Below are 16,467 nucleotides of genomic sequence, written 5' to 3' on the forward strand. Positions count from 1 at the left end.
CCTCGCAACAAAGTCCGAGTTGTAAAACAAATCTGATTTCCTTAATCCGCGGTTTATCCGACATTCGATCTTCTCGATTTGTCCGCGCGCCCTTTATTCATCCGCGCTCGGTTAAGGCCTAGTCTACTTTAGCAATATGATTTTTTTTTTTTTTTTTTTTTTGCGAAGAATATTAAATATTAATCTTTCTGATATTTTATATATGTTTTCGATGATGTTTGAAGAGTACGTCAATATTTTTAATCTTGAATATGTAGCTTCTTTATTATACTAGAATGTTCATAAACGACGATATGATATGCTGCTCCTCGTATTATTGTCTGAAATGAAAAAAACTCGGTCTAGTTTTATTCCGTAAGATATATATTGTTGGGATACTGAGAACTTAATTAAAATTTGAAAAATAAATAATTAATATTTTCTTACCTTTGAGAAATAATCTTGAAATATCTAATTTTAAAATGACTAATCTACTTTGGTATTTTTTAATTTTTTTTCTGATAAAATTAGTATTAGGTTTAGTATTCCAAAAATATCCTGCTATAAATAAAAGTAGATTGAAATTTTTTCATTTCACATTATTACACGAAGAGCAACATAAAAAAAAAAAAAAAAAAAAGCTAAATATCCAAGATTTAAAAATACTAACGTACTGTTTGAACATCGAAATAAAAATATGTATATATTAATACGCTAAAAAGATCAATTTTTGTAATATTCTTCGAAAGAAATTCCTAAAAATCATCAACTTTTTATATCGCTGCAGTAAACTGGGCTTCAAAGCGTACATCCTTCCGTCAAATCCTCTTTATCTATATTTATTTTATTCTCGCTTCACTTCGATCCTCTTTTCTAGCCGCGGCGATTTACATACATGCGATTTACGATTTTTCTTGCCAAACAGAACGCGCCTACCGACGTACATGCGTGACACACATTTTTATTCCGACATAAGGCGCGACTTTAAATTCCTTCCTCTTTATCGAAGTAGCGATGTATGTCGTCGAGAAGTTTCTCGGGGAGAAGAGAGAGAGAGAGGGGGGGGGGGGAAGGAAGAAATGAAGAGGAAATTGAGGGGGGGTTAGAAATAAGCACTCGCGCGGAAAAGCCCTTTCGTGAGATTCGAATCGCTCGACAGGGGCACGGAGCCATTTTCGGGTCGTACCCTTCTACAGGGAATACGCTTTCTTCATTCAAGAATACGCGTTTCTCCGTCTTGAGAATTCTCGATGCAGCTCGGTACCCGAAGGAGAATATTGCCGCGCGCTCATTCCTTTTCGCGCACAGGAAACAGCAGCAACGAAGGCACTCCCTGAGTGCGCTGGGAGCAATGACGCGAACGATCGCGTTCTTGAATGAATTATACTGCCGATTGCTTCATGCTAGATGCGTGAAAATATCGATATAGAGTGCTGGATCGAAACCGTAAGTGTATTATATGTGGTAGAGATGCCTCTTCAAAATCGAATATCTTAAATCGTATTAGAGAAAGAAAGAGAGAATAAAAAAGAAAGACACAAAAGAAGAATTTATTTAAAAAACATATAATTCAATCGAATTTGTTTTATCATGAAAAAAAAAAAACTTTCCAATGTATTATTTATCTCCCATTACGAAATACGTACAAATATAAGATGAAAGATCCTATATAGTGTATAAAATATATAAATATTGTAGATTAGTTACTTTTCTTGGTATGGTTTTCAAGTGATCACGTTAATGCGAGACTTCCAACCGTTCTTCCAACTTCCATTTGTTGAATTTATGTTGGACCGAGTTGATTTAAATTCCATCTAAACTTTCGTTCTAAAGTAAAAAGCGACAAATGGGAGATGAAAGAACTCTATAAATCGTTCGCAGCTAACTGCGATTGTAAGTTGATCCGATATGAGAGAGGACGTAGTAAATACAATAAATTACGCACACTTGATTATAGACTCGTTTTATAGGTCGATCTTTTGTTAAGAGATCAAATAAATCGTTCGAGAGGAAGATTCCTCCGCGATGTCTGACCCTTGGATTATCGATCACATCATTAGGTTCGCTCTACAATATACGTTACAATCTATCCATAAGAAAAATTCAAAAACACCATAAATCCAAAACGATTACGAATAGAGTGATTCTTAACACGATTTGTCGAATATATCGCAAAGCTATATTTGCTGTACGATTCGATTTCTTTTTTGTTAAAAGAATAATAAAAAATTCTTTTCTTCTTAACAATTCCCGTAATTATTCTCTTTATCTTTATAAATATCATTAGCGTATTTTACTTATTCTCCTTTTCCCTACAAAAGAAGAAAGAAAAAAAGAAACAATTCTTCAAAGCTGACAAACATTCTCATCTAACAAGAAGGTTTGTTGTTGTTTGCTAATTTATCTATTGTTGACCAGCTTATCTTGACCCATCATTTATAGGATCAGGCCAGACCAATAAAACCCGAAAAAGAAAGAAGAAGACAATTCCGGTAATGACATGTATATATTGTATGTACATGAGCGAGAAAAAGATTTAAATACAGTATATAACATTTTGTGAAAAGTATTTGTACTTTGAGAAGTTCGGAGATCCTTACGTATATCCAGTGGCTAAAAAATATCAGGAAATGTACGAGAGAAAGCGCGGATCTCGTGAAAAGCAAGATCCGCAGAGGAGGATAAGATCGTCGACGAAATAAAAGAGTTACTCCATTTTCGCATGCGGGTGAGATCGTACGTACAATGGTTCCTTTGTCGGTTCGATGGAATATGAAATCGATACGTGAACTTGTGAAAACCGCAAACCGATGGATACCGCGTGAGATTTTTATTGTATGTACCAGAGGTAAGTTATTATACCGCAATGCTGTGCGAGCAACGCCACTTTTCTTTTCACCGAGAATAGAAAACGGAGGGATCGTTTTGGATCATCGAGAAACGAGTCTGATCCTCCTGAAAATCGTCGTTCGCGCTGACATAAATCTAGAAATTTCCTTCACTGGTATATAACGCCAAATGCAAAGGAGAAAAAAATTTCTTCCAACCGCGGAATGCGCGACAGCGGAATCGTACCGATCCTGTATCCGATTTTCGCTTAACCGAAATCAAATTGCGAGCTTCGTAAATGGATAATTTAATATCGAAAGAAGAGATATATATTATATGGAGCGTCGCGTATTTCTAAGAACATGTTACTCAACCACCGACAACCTCGTTACACCGCCGAGTCGGTTTCTCTCATCCCCTAAAATCCCCCTCTCTCTCTCTCTTCTTCCTTCCGTTTCTTTTTAGCTCAAATGAATTTGCCAGTCGCACGCTTCGCGAAACACAGGGCTGCGCCGTTTTCAGGTCAGTTGCCATTATTCCGCAAACCAAGATTTTAACCCGACGCGGGACGTATCTCTCTCTTTGCGCCCTCGCGCGAGAGATCCGTAATTGCCAGTGAATTAAGCTCAAAGAAAACAAGTTTTCGTGCGGGTACATTCTCCACGTACTTTTCCCCGCGGAGCCGCTGTGCATTCCTGTTGAGAGAATAAATCTGTGTACGCGGATGTTTCCCTCCCCGGGCTTCTCGACTTCATCGATCGTCATCCTTGCGAAAATTTCGCGCAACCTACTTTGTGATAATGTTGTTTACAGTTGTATTTTAGTTGCTGAACTTTCGTCGCCTTTGACGAAGCTCTCGCCTTAAAACGAACTCACTGGCAATTTTCAAACCGTTTGCAATGAAACACAGAGAAGGAAACGAGAGTATAATATATATATATATATATATCCACTTTGCTTTAGATTTATAAACTTATATAGAATGATTTAAGGATATTTCGACGTAAAAAATTTTCCCACATTTTTAGTAACACAAGAAATCTCAAAATTAACTTTTGTGATAATTATTGTGAAACGTTTTTATTATATGACGATATGAATAAACAAAATTAAATACAATTTTGTTAAAATGTCAAAAACGATTATATGAAAATCGTATGGCAATTTTCGCACATGCGGAAAAATTGGATTACTTTTTTTGCGTATAAAAATTGTATTTGCATAGATTTAATTATTCGCATATGACAGTATATTTTTACTTCCTTTTTAAATAATTATTATTTTAAAAGCTATCATATTATTTTCCAGCAGTACACAAAATATTTCAACTTATCTACTAAATATCCCAAATCATGTTTAATGCAATAAGAAGAAAACAGTTTATTTCATGCTGTATATTAAGCAAAAATAAATTTTTTTAGTATTTTTTTTCGTGGACTTGTAAAATAATACGTAAGTAGGAAAAAATAACCGCGATAAGAAGGATTGCGGCGATCTCGAGTCTGTGTAAAATCTTCCAAAAAATAAAAAAAACGAGTGTACTGCGATTCATGCACGAAGTCACGCATGCGGGCGAAGTTTACGAGGCTTGAAGCATACGGAGGTTAACCCCAGAAGGGGTGGATTCGGTTTATGATTCTTTCCGGTTTGATAACCACGCAGAGTAGAAAGGAAAACGAGGATGCGTGGGAAGAATATATCATCTATGTTCTATTTCTTCTCTTTATTAGAAATGAGGAACCAATAAATGTGTGTGTAAGATGCTGAATGAAGTTTCGAAACGAGAAGATCGAAAAATGAAAAAGTTGTTGCCATGGGAATCGAGCAGATATGAAAGGTAAGTCTCCCAGTTACATCAAGGTACAATGAGCAATCGTGTAATGTCAGCTATAATAAAACGGATATAACTTATCCCATATTTGATCGACGTTCGAATTCTTTGAAACTTTCGAGTTTAAGACTCCGCAAAACTTCCTTTCGGGTACTAAAGAGGCAGAATTGGGAGATAATCGGAATCTAAAGTACGTCCAAATATTAAACTTTCCGCGGGGAAGGGTGGGATCGTGTCTTACCAAGTCTTGCAAATTTGCAAAGTTCGTACCCTACGTTATCACGCGGGAGATACACGAGAGTTTGTGTGTGTGTGTGTGTATGATCAAGCTTTTAACTTATTACAGAAGAAACATGTGGCGTTAAACCGCTCATTACATTTGAAGATTGACAAAATTATTTAAATCTTGACGTTAAGATTATATATATATACAGTTATTGATTAAGTCATTAATTAAGAAAATAAATCAAATTATTTTATTAGCAGGATACTTTTAATAATGAAAATTCAAAAAGTTTTTATCACTTTTCAAAAACAAAGGAATAAAATATAAATGAAAGAATCAAAGTTCTGTTCTCGCAGAGACGCGATAATAATATAGTTTCAACAAAATCATAAATCATCGTCTTAAAAGTTTATTCTCTTAATTTCCTCATTTATTCCCCAGGTCAATTAAAACAATTAACGCGTGGCAACAATTTTCAATACACATCGAAAATCGTATACGCTCGCTCAATCGGCATCCACCTGTGAGGAAGGGGAGAATTTCATTGGCACATACCTGCACTGATTGTGGCCAGATGCATGTGTGATTCGTCGGCTCGTCCTCCCCCGCAATCATCGGGGGAACGGACGAGTTGCATTTGCTGATGCCATGCATTCCCGTTCTTCCGTACTGAGCGTGTTCGACAAGAATGGTTGTGCCGGGTGGACATTTCAACGTCATCATTTCCTCGTCACAGGCCGCGCGTTGATAGGTCTTCAGAGTGCCTGATAATAAGGCTATCCAGTTAAAAAAAAATATATATATATATACCATACGACGCGAATATGCGTAAAAATAAAATGAATCGATCGTCGATAACGTAAAGATTGAATAAAAAATCGCATATGTTATTAAAATATTAATATTATAAACATTAGAAAAATATATGAGAGACACAAAACGTGCGTTATAATAAATTCGACGTAAATTATATGGTATAAGAGAAAAGATGCGTGCGCGGAAAGTTCGGGAGGTCGGATATTGTAGATGGATCAATGAGCCGTAATGACATCGCCGCCGCAACAGTGATCAATTTAAGGGGATCGAGAGTAATTAATGAGTGAATCAGCCAAAGTGAATTGGTTCGGTAGAGCGGGCACGGATGTATCAATGGCGACAATTCGCCAGCAGCGAAAGCAGCGTCGTTTCGTTTACACACGATACGCGGTTTAACGTAGCGAGGTAGGGGAAGCAGCCAACATTTGTGGGATTTAACGCGGAGATCGTTCGTGACGATGGAGTTTGCGGACGGGACCGCAGACGTTCCAGCATGTAAATGCAGATTCGCGCGATAATTTCGCGAGCGGTGGCCAATAAAAGGGACGGTATAGTCGTAGAAGTTTCCGAGGAAATGGCGAAATGATTGTAATAGTGCACGGTAACAGTCCGCGCGCGGAATAACGCGTGACGAAATGTGCAATATTCATATTATTCCGCAGTATAAAGTTCGCAGCGATCGATACGAGTAGTTTCAAACATTATTAATATTAAAAATTCGAGCAATGAATCATTAATAAGGAAGTAGTTAATAATGACATCGCATTTGCAAATCCAATATTTTTCCAAACAAAATAAATGAAGCAAATATATTTAAAAGTATGTATATATATATATGTGTGTGTATGTGTATGTGTATATATATATATATATATATATTCGTGTCACCATCACCAATATGTTAGTATGTCACCGCAGTCACCATCACCGTAGTTAGAGAATCGCCGTCACCATCACCGAGAGAGAGTGTTATCAGCAGTCGTGGATGAACGCAGCCAGCCGACGTCCCGATGAGAGACATGAAAAATAAAACGAATAATGATGTCTGTTAGTTACATCGTGAACAAGTCACGTCCGAGAGAAACGCAAAATATACAAACTCTTCAATATTTCTCAAGCAGCCCTTCCAGCACGGTGGAAGGAACAAAATCGATAATTCATGCGGCGACGGAGAAACATCTGATCCGATATTGATAGCTTCTCCTGCGACGAGACATTCGCGATAACACGATGGTAAAGTGCGGGGTACGCTTTTCAATTCTGTTGAGTAAATTTGTAGAATCAAAGAAGAACGCGAAACCCCCATTTCGGTTGTACTCACAATTGTGTTACGTTCTATCGTAAATATTTGACGCTACTAAAGATTTCGTTAAAGACACGATATCCTCTTATCTAACTTCTCTGGTTCTTTCTCTCTTTCAAGTATTATTTATTAATTTTGTTATGATACAGTTTTGTATTTGTTCGGGCAGGAATTAATCAATTCAAAACGTTTGGATAAATTTTACGGAGAATAATGTGTGAAACGTATCCCAATAATAAAATTAATAATATCATTGTTATAAAAATATTCTGTGCTTTCTCTGTATTATTAAACAGGAGGAATTATTTAATAAAAAGTAATTTAAATTTTCGCAAAAGGCGTAACATTACAGGATTTTTCATAAAAGCAATTGTGTGTTAACGGTATAGTATAATTTATGTGTTACATAATTTGTCGTCTCCCACATGGACAAAATTCGTAATAATCGTCGAGCACCACGACGACGTTTCCTGACATGGTCGACACATCGTCTTGGTAAGCTCCATCTTGAAGCCCGGCATCTAGATTATATGCATAAAGCCAGGCACCGCAAAAGTGTAATGCGTACAAACGATTGTTGCGCCGGCAATAACAAACCCAGGGACCGCTATTACATTCCGTGGTCCTATCTCGTAGTGCACGTCCGTAAATCAACGAGTATGCAAACTGTAAAGCGCTGAACTACACCAGCAACCACTCGGAATCTTCTTCTTAAGGGTGGCCCCCGCTGTAACTCGATTACGTGATTGGAATGACCGAACGATCCGATATAAATATATATATATATATATATATATATATATATATATATATATATATATATACAGGGTGGTCCTCGTAACTGTCGCCACGATTTTTAAGGCACTTACAATAATCTGACATAAAAAAGTTTCAAACAAAAGTTGTGTGGCTTCAAGGGGGCCATAAGATGGTGACAATGATTTGACCTTGGAAAATCATTTGAAGGTCACGTGAAGATCAACTTTAAAATCTTAAATAGAAACCCCCATTTTTTATTTAGTATTCTTGTAGCTGACATTGAGAGCTTTCCAAAACACTATAATAAAGTATTTTTTTTATTAAGTACTTTTTGAGTTATTTTATATTTTAGTCTGACATATTTTGATATAAAAAATTAAATATCTCGTAAAATATTTAGTTTTCGATAATCTTACCGTAATACTTCTATGTACAGAATAATGAGACAAATCAATTAGTATAAAAAAAAAAAAAAATTGTTTTTAAGAAAATTATTTACAATGTATTTTTTTAAACAATTATTTATTTTTTTTTGGCACTAATTAATTTGTCTTATTATTCTGTACATAGAAGTATTACGGTAAAATTATCGAAAACTGAATATTTTACGAAATATTTTATTTTTTATATCAAAATATGTCAGATTAAAATATAAAATAACTCAAAAAGTTAACTTAATAAAAAAATATTTTGTTACAGTGTTTTGGAAAGCTCTCGATGTCAGCTACAAGAATACTAAATAAAAAATGGGGGTTTCCATTCAAGATTTTAAAGTTGATCTTCACGTGACCATCAAATGATTTTCCAAGGTCAAATCATTGTCACCATCTTATGGCCCCCTTGAAGCCACACAACTTTTGTTTGAAACTTTTTTATGTCAGTTTATTGTAAGTGCCTTAAAAATCGTGGCGACCGTTACGAGGACCACCCTGTATATATATATATATTTATATGACTCTTGATCTCCGAAGAATGCGCGCGTACAATTCACAGGCAAAGAATGCGCGAAGTTTCGTGTCGCGATCTGATTAGATTTAATCGGCCAAGTTTCCCCAGATACTTACGTACTAGCGGAATACCAAAGTTCTCTTTCGTTCCCGTATTGCAATGATCAAATCGTCACCGCTCACATAAATTATAGAAAAAGAAAAATAAGAAAGACTGTGATAAAGCTCGGATAACAAGGCATATTTCAAAATATTTGAAAAAAATACTGAACAACTGTACATATTATTTATATTTAATATATTCATATCATTTATTAATTATTCAATCTTTTAATCATGTTAACAAACACGCTTTTATATGAAACACTGAGATCCGAAATTTTCATATTTCACATAGCTTGGGGAAAATATATATTGTATAATCACGTATTCTTTCTTTCATACATGTTTCATGTATTTGAATATATATATATATATATATATATATATGTTATACTCTTTTTCTCTCTTTGTTTCAAAATCTAAAATTATTTTACCGCTTATTCTCTTTCTCTTTTTACATATAGCAATGTTCACTGTAATAAAATCCGCGGCATATTTTCCTTGTTGAAAGATAAAGATATCTCATACAAAATACTATTTCCATAACCACTCGCTGTTTTAATCCACTTAATCAACGTCTATTCACAGCCGTGCATGTATATGCAAGTAGATAAATAAAAGTATATGAAAATACTACGCGCGAGACACGCTCTTATTACCAAAATTGGGTTAATGGCTATCTCGAACAACAGCTTATTCTGATTTATCTTCTATAATTATGACGAGAGCTTGCGCCGGAAATTAAACGCCAGAATATCATGGATTAATCAAACCTAATGACATTTGTGTACAATTATTGCATTTCAAATATGCAAATGATAAATACGCATATAAATAGCAATTATTAAAATTATTTAAAAAATTTGTTAATTAAAAAATGATTGATAAAAAACTTATCTTCTTATTTATGTATTATACAAATCAAAATTATATCATATGAAAAAAAGAAAGATAATAAATGTTTAAATATAATAGTTGTTACATTACATGTATTAATAAGATTATTCACTTAATTTTATTATTCAAGTATTAGAATTATTTAAAAGCGCTACATCTTATAAAGGGAACAGATTTTCTTGGAAAGATCCGTAACTATCATTCCATTAAAAAAAAAGAACAAAATATGTAATTACTTCGCATTATATATTTATTAAAAATTTTTTAAAGTAAAGATATTTTTTTTTTTTTTACGCAAATATTTTTTAATGCACAAACAGCACATGTACCCGAGACGATTCCGTTTTTGCCAAACGCTCTTTTCCCGGGACATTCAATTTCGCTCTCATCCTACTTTCCACCGCACGAACATCGCGCTCACACTTTTATGGCGACAAGCTGTAGAATAACTCACGGCCGCGGAAGTAAATTGTTGCGCTGGTAACGGATGAACACGACGGAAGTAGAACGGTGGATTCGAATGTTTATTCAATTGTAACCTTACGAGCGCGACTTCTGCGGGGAACGCATTATTTAAAAGGCTCATTTATCTGGTAGATAGTGTATCGAATCGAGATGGAGAGAGGACACAAAAGCTAAAAAAACAACTTGTAAATTCGTAGCTTGACATGAATGGCAGCTTGATTTCTATTTTCAGCGTGTTGTTTCATCGTATGATTTTCATCCCTATCAAGTGCCACTTCATCTCACATGTATCTACCTTGTTTAAAGAGAGAATCAATATCATGATGTAAAAACAACAATATATAATTGTATCATTCACTAATCCCTTCGATTTCAAGCTGATTTTAAATACAGATAACGAAACTTGTCTTATCTCATTTAGCGTATTAAATATACGTTTCTATTCCTCATGCTTTATATAGTGGACAGAAAATGGCTAATCTGATAAATTTTATAGTTGCAATATTTTTATTAGACGATTGTGTTACGGATGACGCAATATTTTGCGATGAAAGATTAACCTAAATCGAACGCGCACGTAGAGATAGTTCGACTTAATTCGTCCAGTTCTAATCCAAGGTTTAAGGTTCCTCGAAACAAAAGCTTAGCAAAGGATTAAAGTATCATTGCTCCGATGGAATAAATACTATAAAGCAGTGTAAACATACCAGAGACCAGCAAGAAAGTTTGAGAATATAATGATCGTAATAGTTTTACAATTATAAATCACGGGAAATTAAAAAAATCACGGGAAAAATCTCATTTTTAAATATATATGAAATAATATTATATTTACTCTAAAATTTTTAAACTGCTCACATCTTTTTCCAAGTTTATTCTATAAGTAATACAGAAAAGTATTTTGCTTAAATAAATAAGTAAATATTTTTATCAGTGAATATTTTTTTTTACCATAGGATAAAGCATAATATTTTTCTAAAGATATGATATTATCTAACCATGACGATTGCGGATATCACGATATCAGAAATCATTAAAAGTTAATGGCTTAAAGGAAACAACGTATGGGAATAACGAGAAATGTTCTCATTATTATTTAATGAAAACGGCGCTTTCATAGAAATACACGCAGAAATATTTCGTTGTTACTACAATTACAATAATGTCCATTTGATTGTCGCACTAATTAAATCATCCTAACTTTCATGACACATGCGAACGATTACATTTTGCCAACTACTGTTCGTACGAAACTTCTCTAATTGTACATTAATGTGCATTTATAAAACCGCATGAAGCACGATTTGCGATGTTTGAGATTAATTTAATATCAAACTACACCAAGAGATTATAGCATCTGATAAACATATAACGCAGTTTATTCGCAATGTTAATTTATGCAATATTGATGCTAAATACATATATTCGCGGGTAATATTCGTATTCTAAAAAATGCTTATATAAAATTTAAACCTATAATTGACAGAAAGTTTAATTATTGACAGATCCCTTAAAAAAATCCTTGATATTAAATATCCTGGTCCTATTTCTTATTATTGTCAGTATTCTGTAACAGATATCTACCGTTTATAGCGTCGCATAGAGCTTTTAAAGAATATTTATATGTATAATATATATATATAAAATTTCCATATTTTTATTCGCTGCGTAAACAACTGCAAAAGTATATAAAAAGCTATCGCAGTATGCATCAAGTTTATCTTGATGTGTACGCTCGTATAAAAGGTTCTATTGAAATACAGAATTATGGAATTTAAACTGAATTGTGTGTGCCAGTCGTATTCGTGTCGACGAGTACAGATCGTAAGAGAGCCAATGGCTAGTTGAGATTTGTAGCTAGATTCGATCAATGTTCGTCCCGATTCCAACGGAACCGGAAACCGGAAGACGTGCTGCTAGAGCTGCTTACGAGGCAGCTTGTACAAAACTCGCCCCGTAGCGCTCGTTCTGTAGAACAACTAAAATCTGGAAACGATGCCAACTTTTCAAAACTCGACCAGCTAGGGCATCGTAGTCATTTCCTTTCTCTCTCGTTTCTTGTTGTTATACGAGTGCAGCTACTTCGACTTTTAGCTTTTTGTGCTTCCTATATTAAGCGACCGTCACGACTATCGGATCGCAATTTTATAAAAAAAAAATAAACAAAATCGAATCTTAGAAAATAATACGAAAATGCAATCAAATTAAAAATTACTATTAATGTTGTAATATAGTAAATTTTACACGCGCACGAATCCAACATTTTATTCATAAGTAATCAAGTAATTTTATTATTCTCATTTTGAAAAAGAAAGAGTACAAAGAAAATTCTGAAGATAATTAATGTAATCAATGTACACTCCATCAATAAAAATCTTATATTACATTAAATAATTATGCATTATGCTATGTATAATATACGATTTTTATTTTATGATTCTATTATTCCGCTCAATAGCTTATTAAAGTAGGAAACCGACTCAAACTTTATAAGCCTCGTTTACGAATCGATCGAAATTCCAAATAATGAGATGAAATAAACTTTTCTCTTTCACGCTAAAAATCAAGTCAGATTGTAGAGCTAATATAATAATATCGTGATTTCACAAAAAAAGCTAATTCTTTTATGGGCGTTGAAAATATAAAAACATTAATCAAATGCTATAATTTCTACAAATGCATTTCAAGAGATATTTATATTCTACATACAACACTATCTTCTTATATAAAATTAATACTAACGATAAGTTCTGCGAAATATTACAATATTTATATGTAAAATATTAATAATTAAAATTTCGCAATGCAGTAAACTAATACTCCACATTTTGCTCATGCAACAATTAATCGAAAGATATTTATTGACGGGTTTCGTCGGTGCATTTGGTGCGCGTTCATATGTAACGCGTTGCATTTAAAATTCAAGGCGACACGCATCGCATTCGAATATTATCAGAAAGAGAACATATTCACAAATAATTACTGATTATCATCTACACATTGTTGGCAACTAATGGATATTTTCCATGAGAAAATCATATCCGATCGATTTATTAACGCTTACTGCACGCTTCCATATATGTACGATTATATATGTACATTCAATCTACACTTCTGTATTTTCGACGAACAACTGCGTTAGTTAGGATGCAATTCCCATCCCTGTTGGTGTAACATGATATAGTGGTAAATGATTATTATTACCTATACTCACAGAAAAATAGTAACTTCACGCGGAACATGCGCGCAATTTATGAACTAATTGAAAATAAGCGCCTTCATAAATGTACTTTATTGACATGAGTTTTAAGCTTGATACCTCGGGACAACGCACATATAAATTGTTATTGATCATTATCTACATAGTCGGGGTTAATGGATATTTTCTAGCCTAATAATGAACGTACCGAAAAGTATTGAGTAGGAGTGCGCTACGCTCGGATATAATTTAATATCTCTTCAATGATATTATTTCTAGAAGCTGATATATATAGTTTTAAATATTAATCGTCCGTTGTATATAGTAAAAAATTTTAATTGCATATTTCTTCATAAAAAAATTCCATTACGTTATATTTACAAGACGACAAGTATGTGAAAATAGTTTTTTTTTTTCTAGATATGTATTACGTAAATAATAATAAATATTGATCATAATCTTCTTGTAAATGATTAAATAAAAAGAAGAGAAAATTATTCGAGATTTTTCGTTATTCTTGAACGGTCATTCTGTTGTTAAAGCTTGCCAAATATAATTAGATATAATCAGATTTTTCTTTTTTAATTTATTGATATTATCAAGAGCTCTAATAAAACTTTCTTCGGATAGTTAAGTAATTATTACATTTATTATGTCTAAGAAAGATATCTAACACAATATTCTAGGAATCAAAGAAACTTGCAAATTAAAATATATTGCACGAATAAAATATAATTATATACATACGGTATATGAAATATGTGTGCGACTTAAAAAAAAAATTCTCCAAATAAATTTTATTTCTATAAAAAAAATTTTCCACCATTAAAAATCTTTACCATATACAATCGAATTAATAATCAAAATTATATCAACTTTCAGAAATAATATTGCAACTTTCAAATATTACAAATGTTAGGAAATGTAACATCGTTTAAAGTGCACGGCCAATCATCTATTACCAACATATATGTATACATAAAATCAACTATTATATACCCATCAACTAGTATTTATTACATTACTCTACAGCAAAATTAATTAATATATATTACCAGATTCTGATCGCGAATATATTGTACTCGATATGACCTATTATTCATATATATCAGTCTAAAGATTTAATTAATTGCTGCGGAATCACTGGCACGGCCATTCTCTCGTCAGCGGCAGACCACATTTAAAATTGATAGACTCGACCTGACAGCGCGCACAAATTGTTATCACTTATTATTCGCCGGATAACGACGTTCCTCCCAACGGATTTAATCGGGACCGCGTCCCCCCCATCGTCGGACGCGTGTGTGACCGATTATTAATCGCATCTGTGAGTGCAGTAAAAAGCGATATTCTATTTTTATCAGCGGCCAGCGCAACGCGAAGCATCGATCAGCGAACTCGTTTCCTTCGTCATTTCACGCGTTGGCGGCACGGAAGTAATTTCTCTCGACGTTCGCGTCAATGATTTCCCCTCGCGCGTAGTTCAATTTTCCTGCGCGCACCCCGGATGGATTAAACAGAGGAACGAACAGCACATTGTGCACCGTTTCATCGCTTTCATGGACGTGAAGCATGTCAAAAAACGCAGCGCGCAACAATGCGACGTACTGTCGCGTCAAAATGCATTTGAGCTTTCGAAACTGTGTGTCTCTCTTATCCTTCGATAACTTTCGGAGAATGCGTACTTGTATTTATTAGATATCCTATTTTTTCAGTGCATTTTCTTACATTTTTGCGAAATTAAATCAAGCTTTCTCTCGAAAGAAAAAGAGGGGAGAAGAAAGTTGCTAAAAAACGTAAAGATGAATAAGACGGACGTATTAATTATTAAAAGAAAGAGGTTTATCCTCAAAATATAGAAAACAATCTGCATGTAACGAGACTGTTGAATCACTAGCGCGATTAAATATGTATTACGTGGAATAAAACTTCCGAAAAAAATATTGCAGGTTTTATATTCTCCATATATTTATTTTCTATTTGTATTAAACTTTCACAGTTTATTTTATCAGGAACGGTCGGGAAAAAAAAAACTAAAAAATTCACGAAAGATATACATATATACAGGGTGTATCTGAAACGATGCACTAAACTTTAGGAGCATATTCTAGGGGTTTATTTGCGGACCCATGTTCATAAGAAAAAAAAGTCTTATTTTGACCTCTAGAATACGCTCCTAAAGTTTAGTGCGTCATTTCAGATACAGACTCTGTATATTTTTTCATATAATACTATAAAATATACAAAAACAAATAAATTAAGAATACAATATTCATAAGTATTACTTGGTAAAATTCTTATTTGCATGCAATAAAAGTTATGCAAAATTGTAGAGAAAAATTCTAGTATTATAAATCGCCAAAAAAGATATAATTAACGCGTACACCAGTCATTTAATTATGCCTAAATCAGCAAAAGATAAGATGTTATAAAAAATTCTGCGCCATTCGACAACATTAGGAATTTTGATTTGGAGTTTCATTTTACATTTGGTTGAATTTGAAATCACGGTTATCTATTTCAAAATGTTAATGTCGAAGCAACGCGCGCGTCTACCATTGACATTGGACGCATTTCGTTGAAAGCACGTCGGGAAAAAGTAAACACATTTTATACATGTTTTAGACGTGCACAAAGAAGACACTCTGTCAAAATTCTTTCCTTTATGACGAAAGAAATATCGGATTGCATTTGTTACAGCTCTTGCGTAACATGCAATATACTAACATTTGCAGTGTGGTAAACAAGAAACGCGTCAGCTGATCCCATTCAATATCATAATTCGAACGCGTTCTGAATGAGTTTTGATTTTTTCGTATCAATAATAGCAGCAAATCTTTAAAAAGAGTTTGCCGCTTAAAACTTCGACAATTAACACGGGACAAAAAAATAAAATTGTTAAATAAAATAGAAATTTATATAAAAAATATCGTAATGTATATAATTTCTTACTTTTCTTTCAAAAATATAAAAATTTCCATGCTTATAATTCCTAGTTAAAATATTATCAATTTGTAATAGCTAAGATAAGTATATAGAACGATTCAAATTATATATAAAGATAATTGTAAAGCGTCCAATTCTATGAATCGCGGATATATGTAGAGGCATACG

The 16,467-nt window shown here is 33.5% G+C and overlaps 1 protein-coding gene across 5 annotated transcripts in view; it reads right to left on the reverse strand.

Annotated features, from left to right (window-relative positions):
• The window catches only part of LOC138942632 (protein eva-1 homolog C), a 159,163-nt gene that overhangs the window by 62,231 nt on the left and 80,465 nt on the right, over window positions 1–16,467 (reverse strand). For 4 of the 5 annotated variants that reach the window (XR_011448349.1, XM_070313025.1, XM_070313033.1 and 1 more), the window contains exon 2: window positions 5,421–5,641. Coding sequence is in view for 4 of the 5 variants with exons in the window: in XM_070313025.1 (XP_070169126.1) it covers window positions 5,421–5,641 (221 nt within the window). In the remaining variant the exon portion in view is untranslated. The remainder of the gene's footprint in view (window positions 1–5,420; window positions 5,642–16,467) is intronic. The other variant, XM_070313015.1, reaches the window with a different exon arrangement.

This window comes from Polyergus mexicanus, unplaced genomic scaffold, assembly GCF_030449975.1.
Source record: "Polyergus mexicanus isolate NDT 795.1 unplaced genomic scaffold, iyPolMexi1.0 SCAF_2, whole genome shotgun sequence".
NCBI lineage: Eukaryota > Metazoa > Arthropoda > Insecta > Hymenoptera > Formicidae > Polyergus > Polyergus mexicanus.